A 13,767-nucleotide genomic window follows, 5' to 3' on the forward strand; every position below is an offset into this window, starting at 1 on the left:
GTTTGCATTGTAATTTCTTTAAAAGAATTTGAAGTAAGTTAAATAAGGTACAGATAAAATAAGACCGATTTTAAAAGCAGGAAATGAGCATTGAAAATACTTGAAGGCAAATCTGCGATGGTACCTGAGCTCATGCTGGGCTCCTGGTCAGATGAGGTGGAGCTGCCTTCCTCACTCTAACCCAGTGATTGCACTGGAATCACTCATTTTTGGTTTGCGCGCGCGCGTGTGTGTGTGTGTGTGTGTGTGTGTGTGTGTGAGTGATTTCATGTAAATAGAGAGATATATATACATTAAATGTACCCATAGGTCTTCTATTAATTGCCAATTAGATTCCCATGTGAAACACTACCATATTCAACCATCCCATGGTTTTGTAATCCACAGGATTTTCTTCCTGCATGTTTTTGTAGAATTAAAAAAAAAAAAAAAAAGACAAAACTTGAGGTTTAAATGTATGTGTATATGTTTTAGGGCTGAAAGAATTGAAAGGTGAAGATGACATCTCATTGAAGGTGACACCTATTTTACCTGCCCTTAATTGTGCCCTGCTAGAAGCAAAGAAGTCATTTACTGAAGAAGGAGTGTGTCCAAACACATTAGTAAAGCATAGTTTCCAAGAACTGTACAAGGTAGACAAAGGCCCTTCATTGACCGCTGCTTCCCAAGATGGAATTCAAGAGACTGCATTCTTTGGCCAACTGTCCAATGGCTTTGACATGGTTCCTCCAGTGGAAAAGTGCCCTTCACAGTCTTTAACTCAGTTGAGGTCTTATTTTTCAGATCCTAGTGGGTATGTTTTGGAAGTGTCTACTGCGTTAGATTTATTGGCAGAGCGTCCTCAGTCCCCTTGTATCTCAGATGGAATTTGTGACGCTGCATTTTCTTTAGTTATGACTCCAGATCCTGAATTTCTTGACTCAGAGGTAGAAGTAAGAAAAGAAACTGAAACCGAGAAGAATCCTGAAGAAATGTTTAAAGCCAGGCGGGGAGCTCTGGTTCCGTTAAGCGCAGCATCAAATCTGAGAGTTCAGCCTAAGAGAAAGGCAAGCGTACCACCTGCCGTGCAGAGTAAAAGGGTGAACTTGTGCCGCCCCTTCCCCAAAAGAAATCCTGCCGGAGCAAGCAAGGGTTCGGATTCTCTAGCAACTCTCAAATTAGTTAAAGGACCGTTCCCTCAGAAAAGAAAAAGAGGTAAGTACGATTTCTTTGGAGTATGAAATGAGCATTAGTAGTAGCTATGGTACTGATTGTCGTGCCCCGAGCTGGGGAGTATCAGGTAGAAGTTTGGTAGAAATGCCAATGTTTCTCTCCAGGTGATTTGTCTACGTGCTAAAATTTGAGAAGCACCGATCTAGATGGCAGATGAAAATCAAGAAATAGGAAAAACTGTAAGATACCTCAAAAGCCCACTCACCAAAGGCTCATATTTCATTTGTAAAGTGCTTCCAACAGTCACTCACTCGTTTACACTCCATTCTAAGCAGTGGTGACTCAGTTTCTGAGCTATCCTTGGACAAATAAGGGTGGCAGAAGAGGGTCTTCTAAAACCGGGCTCACCAGTAGCAGCAGGAAGTGATAACCAGTAGTTTGAACGTGTATAAAGAGGGAATTAAATGCCTGAACTCTCCAAACCTAAAGCAGTCTGGGGCAAAATTTCCCATCTTTTGTGTGTATCAGAGTTTTTAAAAATAGTCACCTGGATCCTGCCATAGACCTGTTCAAACAATGTCCAGTGGCCTAGAGACCTGTATATTGAAATGATCCTACAAATGGCTTTGTTGCCTCCTGTAAATTAAATGAGAATCAGTCTGGAGCCATTTAGTGTATAGGCAAATGTGCTGTGGCAAACAGAGCACAGCAAACCACGTGATTTGGGCTTATTGTCACCTTAGTTGTGTGTATTGTACTTCGCTTAAAGGTAGGGAACCATATGCTCCATGACCCCTTACAGAAGGGGTCAACCAACTGTGGCCAAAGGGTCCCTCAAGCATTTACCAGTTGTCTCTGGCTACTTCACACCTTGCTGGCAGAGGTGAGCAGCTGTGACTGAGATCATGTGACCTTCAAAGCTGAAAATATGTCCTGGCAGCCTGTCCCAGAAAAGGTTTGCTAACTGTATGTATAATATTTTGAATTTAGAAATGTTGGTGCCTAAAGAGGAAAACATCAGGGATATGCAGATCCTCAGGATTGTAGATAATTAAGGCTTTACCCTGTGGCTTAACAGATAGTTATTTCTGGCTTATTATAGTTGGAGACGGGGTGAGTATGTGCGCATGCACACGCGTGTGGGAAGGATGGAAAGTGTGGCAGTATAAAGCGGTGAACCAGACTGTACCCCTACTTACAAATACGTTCCAGGCCAAGCATGTTGGGTTTCTTCTGTATATGAACCAGTTTACTTCAAGCTGTTAAATAATCTATAATTCAGGATACATGTTGTCACTGTTTCTCAGATTTCCACTTTAAGAAATGTTTTATGTTATATAGTCCAGTGCATGCAAATATATACATGACTGAAACAAAAATTTCAAAAAACATTTACCCTAACTATGCCTAGTACAATCTAGTATTTTCTATTCTGCTTCATTTAAGAAAGGATTCTGGTTGCAACTCATTAAATTTATTTTACAGTCCACCAGTGAATTGTGCCTACAACTTTAACATGGCATTGAGTGATGCAGATGATCCCTGAAGGATCACCTCCTTCTGTGTTTCTGTTTCCCTCCCAGGACCTGGGTTGTGTGCAGTCTTCCTGCCCGCCTATGCAGCTGCTAGGAGCCTCCCCTAGCTCTTGGTCCTCTCGTCTTATTTCCTTTCTCTTCTCAATTTAGTCTGAACTTTTCCTGCTTGATTTATATTTTGCCTTTTTTGTGCTAAAAATTTTAGAAAATAGCTGGAGTAGAATGAGAAGTCATAAATAGGAAGGAAAATAATTAGACCCAGGGAAGTGTACCACATAAAGAGATGCAAGAGCTTTTTTTTAAAAAAAAAAAAAACATCCCTTTCTCAAACTCCCAAAAGAATGAAATTAAATTGGTCTGTTTTCTACATTTCACTGGTAGTCATCACAATTTATTAAACTACTATCGTGTTTCCTTTTCTCAATTAGAAATACAGTTGATCCTTGAACAACGCAGGTATCAGGGGCGCCAACCGACCCCCCACACAGTGGAAAAATCTCTATAGCTTTTGTCTCCCCAAACTTAACTCCTGATAACCTCCTATTGACCAGGAGCTTACTGATAGTACAAATCACTGATTGACACGTACTCTGTATGTTTTACATATTATATACTGTATTCTTACAATTATGTAAGCTGGAGAAAAGAAAGTGCTATAAGAAGATCATAAGGGGCAGAGGCCCCTGGGTGGCTCAGTCGGTTAATCATCCAACTCTTGATTTCAGCTCATGTCATGGTCTCAGGGTCGTGAGATCAAGCCCCACTCAGCGGGGAGTCTGCTGGAGATTCTCTCTCTCCTTCCTCTGCCCCTCCCCCCCCCCGCTCTCTCTCACTTGTGCTCTCTCTCTCTCAAATAAATAAAATCTTAAAAAAAATCATAAGGGGGGGGGCGCCTGGATGGTGCAGTCAGTTAAGTGTCTGACTCTTGATTTCAGCTCAGATCATGATCTCAGGGTTGTGGGATTGAACCCCATGTTGGGCTCTGCACTTAGTGCGGAGTCTGCTTAAGACTCTCTCCCTTTCCCTCTACCCCCCATCCCCCCACTCGAGCGTGCACATGCGTGCGCACTCTCCCAAAGAATAAATCTTTAAAAAGAAAATCAAAAGGAAGATAATACATTTATAGTAGTGTACTTAGATTTATTAAAAAGGAATCCATTCAAACGTTGTTCAAGGGTCATCTGTAGTGTTTTCTGTATAACGTAATTTTATATTTGCCAACACTCGTGTGATATTTTTATTGATATCTTTGGGACTAAATTTTTTGGTGGGAACAGCTGAAAGTAAGAAAAGTTTTCAAAGGGAACATTTATTAACCTTTTTTTTTAACTCTTAAAAGGTTGAAATGCTTTCTGTTAAATTAGCAGGGTAGTCGTGAGGTTTTTTCCTACATACTTGCCTCCTAGCTGTTCCCTTCCATGTGAGAAGCAAAGCTGAGCACTTTGTAAGAGAGATGAAAGCTGAGCACTTTGTACGAGACTTGTAGAAAGTTAAATCAGGTGAAGGCCTCTTCAGCAGACCTTCCTCTGTCTGCTCTGTAAAGACGATTTTTCCAGTGGTATTAAGACTTGTATATTTAGGAATAGTCAAGTGAAATCAGAAGATGGCTCTTTATGAATATACAGTCTCTTTTCTGCCGTGCGATTACAGTTTCGACTTCATGGGAGCTGTGTTGCTTTTCTGTAAATTGAATTCTCCATTCCCCAGTGCTGTGAACTACCATCTTCAGCCTTCACCTGCCTCATCAGTCAGGAAAGATTATGGAGAATTTTTTTTTTCTTTAGTTAAGTCATGCCTTGTTTTTACAAAGTTATTACTCTGACATTCTTCTTCACCTGACAGGCTATATCCAATGCTTAGAAAGATCATGTTTTTATATTTATCTGAGAGCTTTTAACTCATGCTTTGTTAAAAAAAAATCTTTTAATGAAATACCCCAAATTTTATATTTTCTTCCCTATTGTTAAAGTTACCCCTCCCCCCAAAAAACAAAAGAAGTCAAAGGAGAAGCTATTGCTGATAAATATTTGAGCCCCCTACCCCTTAAAAAACGGTGTGTTTTCTACATAAGGTGCTGACGTGCGGGCTGCACAGTTTGTACAGACAACCAAATTGGATAGGAAAAAACAAGAAGCTCCCATTTCTAAAGATGCTCCAGTGGCAACGAATACTAAAAGGGCAAGGAAACAAGAGAAATCTCCAGTCAAAACTGTTCCAAGGGCTAAGCCACCCGTGAAGAAATCTCCACAAAAGCAGAGGGTAAATCTAGTAAAAGGCAATCAGAATCCCAGAATCAGAAAGCAGCCACAACCTGGTAAGAAACACTCTTCCTGTCGACTTAAACACCGCAATGCAGACTAATTGAGATTGCAAGATAGTATATTGAAATAATCTAAGAACAGCTGAAATTTAGCAACAGTTCCTGCTATTTCCTTGAGTTCAAACACTAACAGGACTAAGTAGGTGGGTTTCCTGTTGTAAATAAATCTGTTAAGTGCAGGTTCAGACCTTCACAAAATAGACCCTACTTTTTAGTTTGCAGAAAGCCTGAACGTGAATGGTCTACAAGAGTGTCAGTGTAGAGAGGCTTCCTTATAAATAAATGCACACAGAAAGTATCTGGCAATATTTTTCTGGGCCGTAATCAGTTAAGAAAGTAGAAGGTTAGAAGTTTATTTGTCCAAAGGGAGTTAGAAAGAGATCATTGAAGACACTCAGTAGTCCAGAACCCTGTGTTTGGTTTTAGAAAGCATTAGATTAATTTTAAAAGCGGTTTTACTTTCCTAGTTTTGCTTCAGTGAATAATAAAGTTTAGTTATATGAACAAATGCCCAACTGCTCTAGTTCTGTATTTTCAACTGCTAGACAGAAAGCCCCACCGTCCCCACAGACTTCACCTCCCAAGCGGAGCTCACATCGCATCCACATCCTGTCTCACCTTGCGTCCGTGTGTGTGTGTGTGTGTGTGTGTTGCACTTCTTCCAGTGTGTGTGTGTGTATGTGTATGTGTTGCGCTTCTTCCAGCCTGCGGAGTCTTGGACTTCTCCATCTTCTGTATTGAGGCCTGTGGGGTTGCATGTGTCTTGTTTTTCTTGTTAACAAAGATGTAATGTCCTCATACTTTGTATTCTTACAGTTTTCTGTCTAATCTCCCTGATTCTGCTTTCTCCCTCACCTATTTTTAGATTTTTAAAAAACCTCATGGTTAGTGGGAATTCAGAAAATACTGTTTTATTGGGCTGATGGTATTATGGGTAAGAGTGGTTTTTTCTAAGTTTCTTTAATATTGTTTTATAACAGAAGGGTTTTTTTTGTGTTTTGTTTTCAGTGAGTGACGATTTTTTAAGAGCTCATGTGATTCGAAAACCCAGTGTTGCAGTTTTGAGACACATACATACCAAATGCAAACTCTGCTGGTCTCTTGGGCGGTTCCTAAGGAGGCCTTACTCCACACCTTCCTGTTTCCCTCTTGCTGTTTCTCGTTCAGTGTGTCTATCCTGCCACGTACTCCGGGCTTCCCCACACATGTCACCCTGATTTCTGCTCTTGTGCACTTCCCCTCCACCACATTCTGCACAGCTAGTCCTGCCTCCACCGTGAGGCGTTTCCCGATGCTCTGATCTTCACTCAGCCCTCTGTTTCTTTCATTTCCTTCTGGGTTTTTGAGAACACCGTAGAATCAAATTCGTACTCTTCTCTAATCATTTGATTTGTCTTGGTCCTGTCTTTCCAATGAATTTGTAAACATCATGAGCATAGATACACATATAAATGCCTTGTGTGCTGAGCTGTGTCATTTGAATTATTTGTACTGAATTGGTACAAATATTTGTAGATATTTGTAGACTAATGGATTAATGGGAGGAATGCAGTTGGGTATTGGCAGAAAAGTGCGCCCAGAAAATGAAGTTTTTAAAATATGTATTCAGAAATAGACTGATTTGTATTGTAAATGTCTGTATATATTGTGCAGCCACATTCCAAGTTAAAATTTTAAGCTTGCCACCTTTTAAATAATCTCTTAATTTTTCTTTTATTTCTTAGTCACCTATACTAATCTGTTTCATTTCTTATACTTAAAGTATAAGAATTTAAGAAGGCTCATTTTTGTTACTGAAACTAGTGCTTTTCTGCCCTTTTTAAAGTTTTCAATATAGCTTTTACTTGTTGAACTTTATATTTTACATATATTTCATTTGGTGTTGTCTTATTTGTATTTTTTAAAAGAGATGATCAGTATTCTATTTTTAACTGATTGAGAACTTCTAACAAATCCGTAATTAAATGATTTAACTGAGACACATAATCTGTTAAAATGAAGCCTTTTTCTTCAGTGCAGTGTTCTTTATATTAGGCTTTACTCACAAGTGATACCCTGTGTAAGAGCCGTAATATTAATGACAATGGAATGAAATTAGTGTGAATAAACACATCAGATATCATGTTTCCAGTAGATCTGTGGGGCTGATGAGGTATATCTGCTTCGGGTCACTTCACCCACCTAATCCCCTTGGGTTTTGCTATTTTAAATAAAAAGTGGACAGTGGTTGATTACTCTTATCCTTCCCACCACACACACACCCACGTTCTCATTCTGTTTGATGACCTCACAGGCCACGGTTTTCTCTTTAAATGGATTAGTAGTCATTGGCCTTTGCAGGAAGGTTAATAATTCATTTCAGACCTGCTGCTGCTGTTATAAAGAACACAGTTGGCTTTCCTGTGCATGCACTTGCTGCAGGAAATTGTTGCCTAGTATTGTTGTGAACTCTGTCCTTCATGATAGCCGCATCTAAGTAGGCCGAACTAACATCCTGAGAATGCAAGTAGGCGACTGTAGAAGGTCGCTTTCTGCTTAAGACATATGGTGGATTGGATCATCTACAGAAAGGAGAATTATCGGGAGACAAGGAGATTTGCTATTTGCAGACAGAGTAGAGAGGAAATGTTTTCAGTACAGAATTTAAAGTTTTAGAAGATGATGAAATTGGTGATTCTGAATGAATAATCTTATGACTCTTCTGATTTTTTTATTTGTATCATTACAATATTCTAATGAAACATTAGTAGGGTTAAAAGTCATGTCTAGTTTGAACTTAGGTGATTTCTCTAACAAAGCACTTGTTAAGGGACATGCTTTCTAAAAGTGTGTTAACATACTATAATATACACTTCAAACTTAGAAATTCTTATGTTCTCACTAGATTGTAAGCTCTCTGAGGGCAGGACTCCTGTTTTTTATTCTTGTTTTTCTTTCCCTCTTTGTATATTTCTTTAGCTGATCAGTATACCTTGTGTGTAGTTCGGTACGTGCCTTTTGAAAGGTGATTTCTTTTTAAATCAATATGCACACTCCTTAAGATTTGTTCCCATGGTAAATACATTATATTAGAACTGGCAGTTGGAAGAAACCTGATAGTAAAATTTCAACCTGTAATCTATGTAACCTATCCAGAGGTTCTTCTTGAGTATATTGACTTAACCATTGATTTTCACTAAGCCATAGTAGTAATATAGCAGAGAATTAAAATATATGGAAATCAAATGTTACATGTCTTTTTCTTTTATACTGAAGCAAAAGGAGAAACTGGTTCACAACTTCCATCAGAAATCTCATCAGTTGGTCAAGAGGATGTTATTAGCATAAATGCAACTCAGACAGAAGATATCTCGGTGGCTCAAAAAGATCTGCCTGAAAACTCCATTGTCAACTGTGACTCCCAAGCCCTCAATATGCTAGCTGACCTAGCATTAAGTGCTGCTACTTCTACCACACCACCATCTGAGCCCAGGAGCTTTCCCTGCGCCTCTGAATCACCACAGAATGATGTTTTGCTTTCTAAAGAACATTCTGTGCGCGGTACATCTGACCATGAGTATCACAGAGGAGTTAAAAATCAAAAAGGTGGACTGTTACCTAAGCCCTCCTCTGAGAAGAAGAGTAGTCCGGCACCCGATTCCCCCGTCAGCCAAGAGGAGGAGAGCGTGGCTCCTGGCAGTCCGGCCCCCGTGGAAGCCACATCAGCCCTTTCCGAGGAAACGTTAGAAAGTAATGATGCAAGCCAAAGCTCTTTTGTTGCCGTGGAACATTCCTATGCCCTGCTCCTTGCGGAACATTCAAAGAAGCATCTACAGCAGAGAGGAACCTCCAGCCCTGCCTTCGCCAAGAATGGCCCCAAAGGCCCTGAGGCGGGGACCCCAGTGGGGAAAGTAATGCCATTCCGGCACCAGCAGAGCGCATCCCCGCTGCAGAAGCTGTCCGAGGCCCTGGTGCTCAAGCGCAGGAGCAGATTGCTCTCCTCCAGCCTGAAGGACTTTCACTGCTCTCACACTGTGTTCAGCTGTGACGGCTCCTTTAAGGTCACTTTCAAATGTGACACGGAGTATGTGTTCAGCTTGGACAGCAAGTATACCAACAATCCGCTGGAGAAAACTGTAATCCGAGCACTACATGGGTAAGTAGGAGTGACACTCCATGAAAACGGACGTGACTTTTGTGTTGAGATAAACGCAGTGGGAAGGAATCCTTGTGCCAGACTTTGGGCAAAGAGAAGTCCTGTGTGTGCATCCGATAACTTAGTAATAATATCAGGCAGTCGTGTTTACTGACAACTAAGAAAATGAGGCTGGTTTTGCCCCTGTCAGTGGTCACATGGAGACCTTTTGCAAGCTGACTTTAACCCTGTGAATGGCTTTCCATTTTGAGATGCTCCTACATAAGCCTTTGTGGTCTTTGAATTACAATATTTAAATGAGATCTTAATGTAAAATCGTGAGATAAATAATGCTTTACAGCCTAAATTCCGGAAGAAACATTTCAAGAATTACTTCTAGCTTGTTAAGCTGGTCAGATTGTTCTGCGTGAGCAGGTTTACATGGGGTTGTTCTATAAATCTTTAAGGGGCCAAGGCAGTAACAGCAGAGGGACTGAAAGCACAGGCTTTGGAGTATGGGCTGACCCAGGTTTTTAACGTAGGTTCTCCCACTTAACTAGCTTCTGTGACCTGGAAGAGGTTCCTGTTCTTTGGGGTAGTGCTTCTCAATCTTTACTCTCTGACAGCTTATTTAGAGATCTCATTCAAGTGCAGATTGTGACTCAACTCTGTTTGGGACGGGCCTCCGGGCCTCCGAGTCTACATTTCTAACAGATTTCCAGGTGAAGCCAGTGGAGGATGGCAGTCTGTAGGGAACCCTTCGAAGGATGGGTTAGTAATAGCTACAAGTGAGGTTGCTGTGTACTGGAGGGTTTTGCGCAGTGACTGGCACATACTGGTAAGTGGTAACCATTACTATTCCCAACGAGCGCTTGCTGAAGGGAATGGCACTCACCTACCTCTTCGTGGAGTGTTTCACCTAGGAGCGGCTCAATTGTGTCAGACTTCTTTCCGTGCTCCGGTTACAAGCTTGCACTCATGGGAGCATTGACTTAACATTTGCATCTACTCAGGACGGTCATTTCCATAGCCTTCATCCTGCTTACCTGAAGCCCAGCTCTGCAGCCCCTCTGACTCTTCTCACTGCCACTCTCTGCTTTACTTTTGCCGGGCAAATGGCCAGAAATGTTTTCTCCCTGTGTGGTTTCAGGAGATTTGCCAGGACTGTAATCTGAAAATAGTGTAGTTCTGCTGAATTGCCCACAGAGATATTTTAATCTTCAGACTTTCCCAACTATTAGAAGAAACACACAAAAATAGAAAAGAAATGAGTTGGCCAGACTTGGCAAAAATGAGGATTTGGGTGGTTGCTGGAGCCATTATTCACATAATAGGTATATTGTGTCCAGAGAGAGTTGGAGTGGAGTAAAAGAAAAATCCTAGACCAGGACCCCAGAGACCTCTGTTCGAGTCGTGGCTCTACCGTGTAAAGCCACGTAAGCCGTGTAAAGGTTTTGTGATCTAAAAGAAGTTAGTTTTCAAAGCTCTGATTTTCAGTTCCCTCTTCTGCCTCTGTTAAGTGAGGGGATTAGATTCATTGTCATTATTTGTTACATTAACTTCATTTTTATCTTATTCATTGTTTCAAGTTTGTGTATTTTTAATATAAAAATGAACACATTTAAAACTAAGATTAGAATCACCAATTTCAGTGATTTTTTTGCATGTTTTTTCTTTAAAATCTCAGGCCCTGGAACACTGACTTACCTGATAACGTGGAAGAAGTGAAGCTTTTACTTCATATGTGGGTAGCTCTGTTTTACAGCAAGCAGAACAAAGTCATACGGTCATCCCGAAAAGTGGTAGAACACAGCAACCCAGCAAAATATGTGTCTATAAATAGCACATTAGAATCTTTTGAATTCAGTGAAATTGAGGAGTCCTCCAGTGTGGAAAGACGTTCTGTAGACCCTCTGTTGGAGACCAATGAAACTCCCACAGGTCATGCTGCCGATGTGTCCTTCCCTGACACTAACTCCTTGCTTCCCTTCATGAAACCACCACCCACGGGAGGCTTGGAATTCTGGGTACAGAATGAACAGAAAGAAATTTGTGCAGGAGAGGGTCATCCAGATACCCCAGAAAGCCAGAATTTCATTTATTCTTGTAATAATGAGGTAAGTAAAGCTGAATACTGTATGTGCTGACAGTTTTGAAGAAATTTCTTTTTTTTTTTCTCCTTGATATGTAAAATCACATTCAAAACATGTCATTGGTTTCTTTTAGGAAGGTGGATTCTCTGTGTAAAGGATTAATATCAAAACTTAGTTTCCGTAAATGTCGCTCTGGATTGTCTGCAGGTGGAGCTTTTCTCCATCCTGATGGAAGACGCAGAAGTAGAAACAAACCATGGGGGTCAAATGGGCCTGGGGACCAGCCATAATGGTGTCACTTATCAGTTGTATTATTTGGGGCAAATTACTTGTTCTCTCTGAGCATGCTCTATTATCTTTTAAAAGAGGTAAATAATATCTGTTCTTAGAATAGGTTTTTTATTTTATTCGAGAGCGAGAGAGCAGGAGCAGAGTGGGAGAGTGGGGGGTGCAGAGAGAGAGGGAGAAGCAGGCTCCCCACTGAGCAGGGAGCTCGATGCGGGGCTCGATCCCAGGACCCTGAGATCATGACCTGAGCTGAAGGCAAATGCTTCACCGACTGAGCCACCCAGATGCCCTAGAATAGTTTTTTAAGGATCATATGCAGTAATAAATATTATAAGTCTTTGATAAACCTTAAACTGAAATTGAATATGTTAAAAATTATTGAAAACAGAACAGTAAGTACAATGCTAGACTCTACTGGTAACTATTTGTAAATATGGAAAATACACTTTGTTTCTTTCCATTGTTCTCAACTAATGTTCAGCAAGACCAAATAATCACATTTTAACTGGAGCAAATAAAAAAGTTATATCAAAAATCTATAGGTAAATGGATTGACAAAATATGTGCCTCTTTAAGGTTCCAGCGTTGGTCTCTTCCAGGATACTTTTGCATGGGTTTGGGCACCTGCAGTGCCTGTCTTAACATTGAATAGACAGCGTTTCTATACCTGGGGTTACGTGGGGATTTGCGGGTCTAGGGACAAACCTCAGAGAGCCTGTGTCTCCAGATGCTCATCTTTATCGAAATGAAACTGATGGTGTGCTGTGGACTAGACAGTGGTTTGCGCCCTTTGCTCACATTAGCTCAGTCTCACACAGCCTGGTGAATAAGGACCACTCCCCCCATCTTATAGAGGAGACTAAGTCTGCTTCTCTCTCTCCCTCTGCCCCTTCCCCTGCTTGTGCTCTCTCTCTGAAATAAACAAATAAACAAATAGATCTTTCTTTAAAAAAAGAATCTCTACCTTAGAATAAGAAAATATAGTTTAGGGGCGCCTGGGTGGCTCAGTTGGTTAAACGACTGCCTTTGGCTCAGGTCATGATCCTGGAGTCCTGGGATCAAGTCCCTCATCGGGCTCCCTGCTCAGCGGGGAGTCTGCTTCTCCCTCTGACCCTCCTCCCTCTCATGCTCTCTGTCTCTCATTCTCTCTCAAAAAAATAAAATCTTTAAAAAATTTAAAAAAAAAGAAAAAATCTAGTTTAGAAGACTTTGATTACTACCTGATGAAGTATTTTTTGTTGTTTTAATCTGTAATCACCATCATCATTACTAATTCTAGGAATGGTGTTTTTGCAAATGTGAAATAGTATTAAGAAATAGAGTATTAAAATTAATTTCTATAGCATATACTTAAGTTTTTTTCCATCATCTCCTTGGCTACCATGCCCATACTTTAAAGGTGTGTGCACATGCGCTATCTTTCCCCTGCCGCCTTCCCCACGTGGGCAAACTAGATGTGAAGAGAACTCCAGCACCATAGGCATTAGAAACCATTGGCATGTTGCTCTTAGTCATGTGTTTAAATTTGTGGGTTAATGAACTAAATAAGAAAAAAATAAGTTCTTTTTAAGTATCAGACTTTATGTTAAACATATTACACTTCGCCAGTAGTAAAAAAATATCTATCAATATAAACATAGGAAGTTGATGACAATTTGCATTTCACGAAGTCTACAGGCCTGGTGAGATTAGCAGCCACGGCATGATTGAAGGGTCACAGGAAAGTTTTCAGAATGACTCTTACCATCAAGACTTTTCTATGCGGGCGCCTGGGTGGCTCAGTTGGTTGGGCGACTGCCTTCGGCTCAGGTCATGATCCTGGAGTCCCGGGATCGAGTCCCTCATCGGGCTCCCTGCTCGGCAGGGAGTCTGCTTCTCCCTCTGACCCTCCCCCATCTCATGCTCTCTCTCTGTCTCATTCTCTCTCTCAAATAAATAAATAAAATCTTTAAAAAAAAAAAAAAAAAAAGACTTTTCTATGCTTTGTGTCTGGCCAGTCATGTCCTCTTAAAACTCTGAGTCTCCACCCTACCCTGCCATTTATGTGGGTCAGTGTCTTTCTTTGTTTAAGACAGAAGTCTTTTTAACAGATTTGAAACCCAGGTCCTGACTGAGTATGATCGCCTCAAGACGTGGCAGGAAATCTGTGACCATAATGTTCCAAATATTATAGGTGTATGGTCAGTGATGATCAGTCCATTTTACCATATTCTGGACAAGACCATGCTTCAGCCTTAAAACAGCCTGTTTATGAGGTCATCAGAA

The 13,767-nt window shown here is 40.8% G+C and overlaps 1 protein-coding gene across 8 annotated transcripts in view; it reads left to right on the top strand.

Annotated features, from left to right (window-relative positions):
* The window catches only part of TASOR2 (transcription activation suppressor family member 2), a 76,407-nt gene that overhangs the window by 46,291 nt on the left and 16,349 nt on the right, over nt 1-13,767 (top strand). For 7 of the 8 annotated variants that reach the window (XM_032426068.1, XM_032426071.1, XM_032426074.1 and 4 more), the window contains 4 exons: nt 475-1,194; nt 4,759-5,001; nt 8,263-9,142; nt 10,809-11,238. In XM_032426068.1, the coding sequence (XP_032281959.1) occupies nt 475-1,194; nt 4,759-5,001; nt 8,263-9,142; nt 10,809-11,238 (2,273 nt within the window). The remainder of the gene's footprint in view (nt 1-474; nt 1,195-4,758; nt 5,002-8,262; nt 9,143-10,808; nt 11,239-13,767) is intronic. The other variant, XM_032426070.1, reaches the window with a different exon arrangement.

The sequence above is a fragment of the Phoca vitulina genome, unplaced genomic scaffold (assembly GCF_004348235.1).
Source record: "Phoca vitulina isolate PV1807 unplaced genomic scaffold, GSC_HSeal_1.0 scaffold33, whole genome shotgun sequence".
In the NCBI taxonomy this organism is placed as follows: Eukaryota; Metazoa; Chordata; class Mammalia; order Carnivora; family Phocidae; genus Phoca; species Phoca vitulina.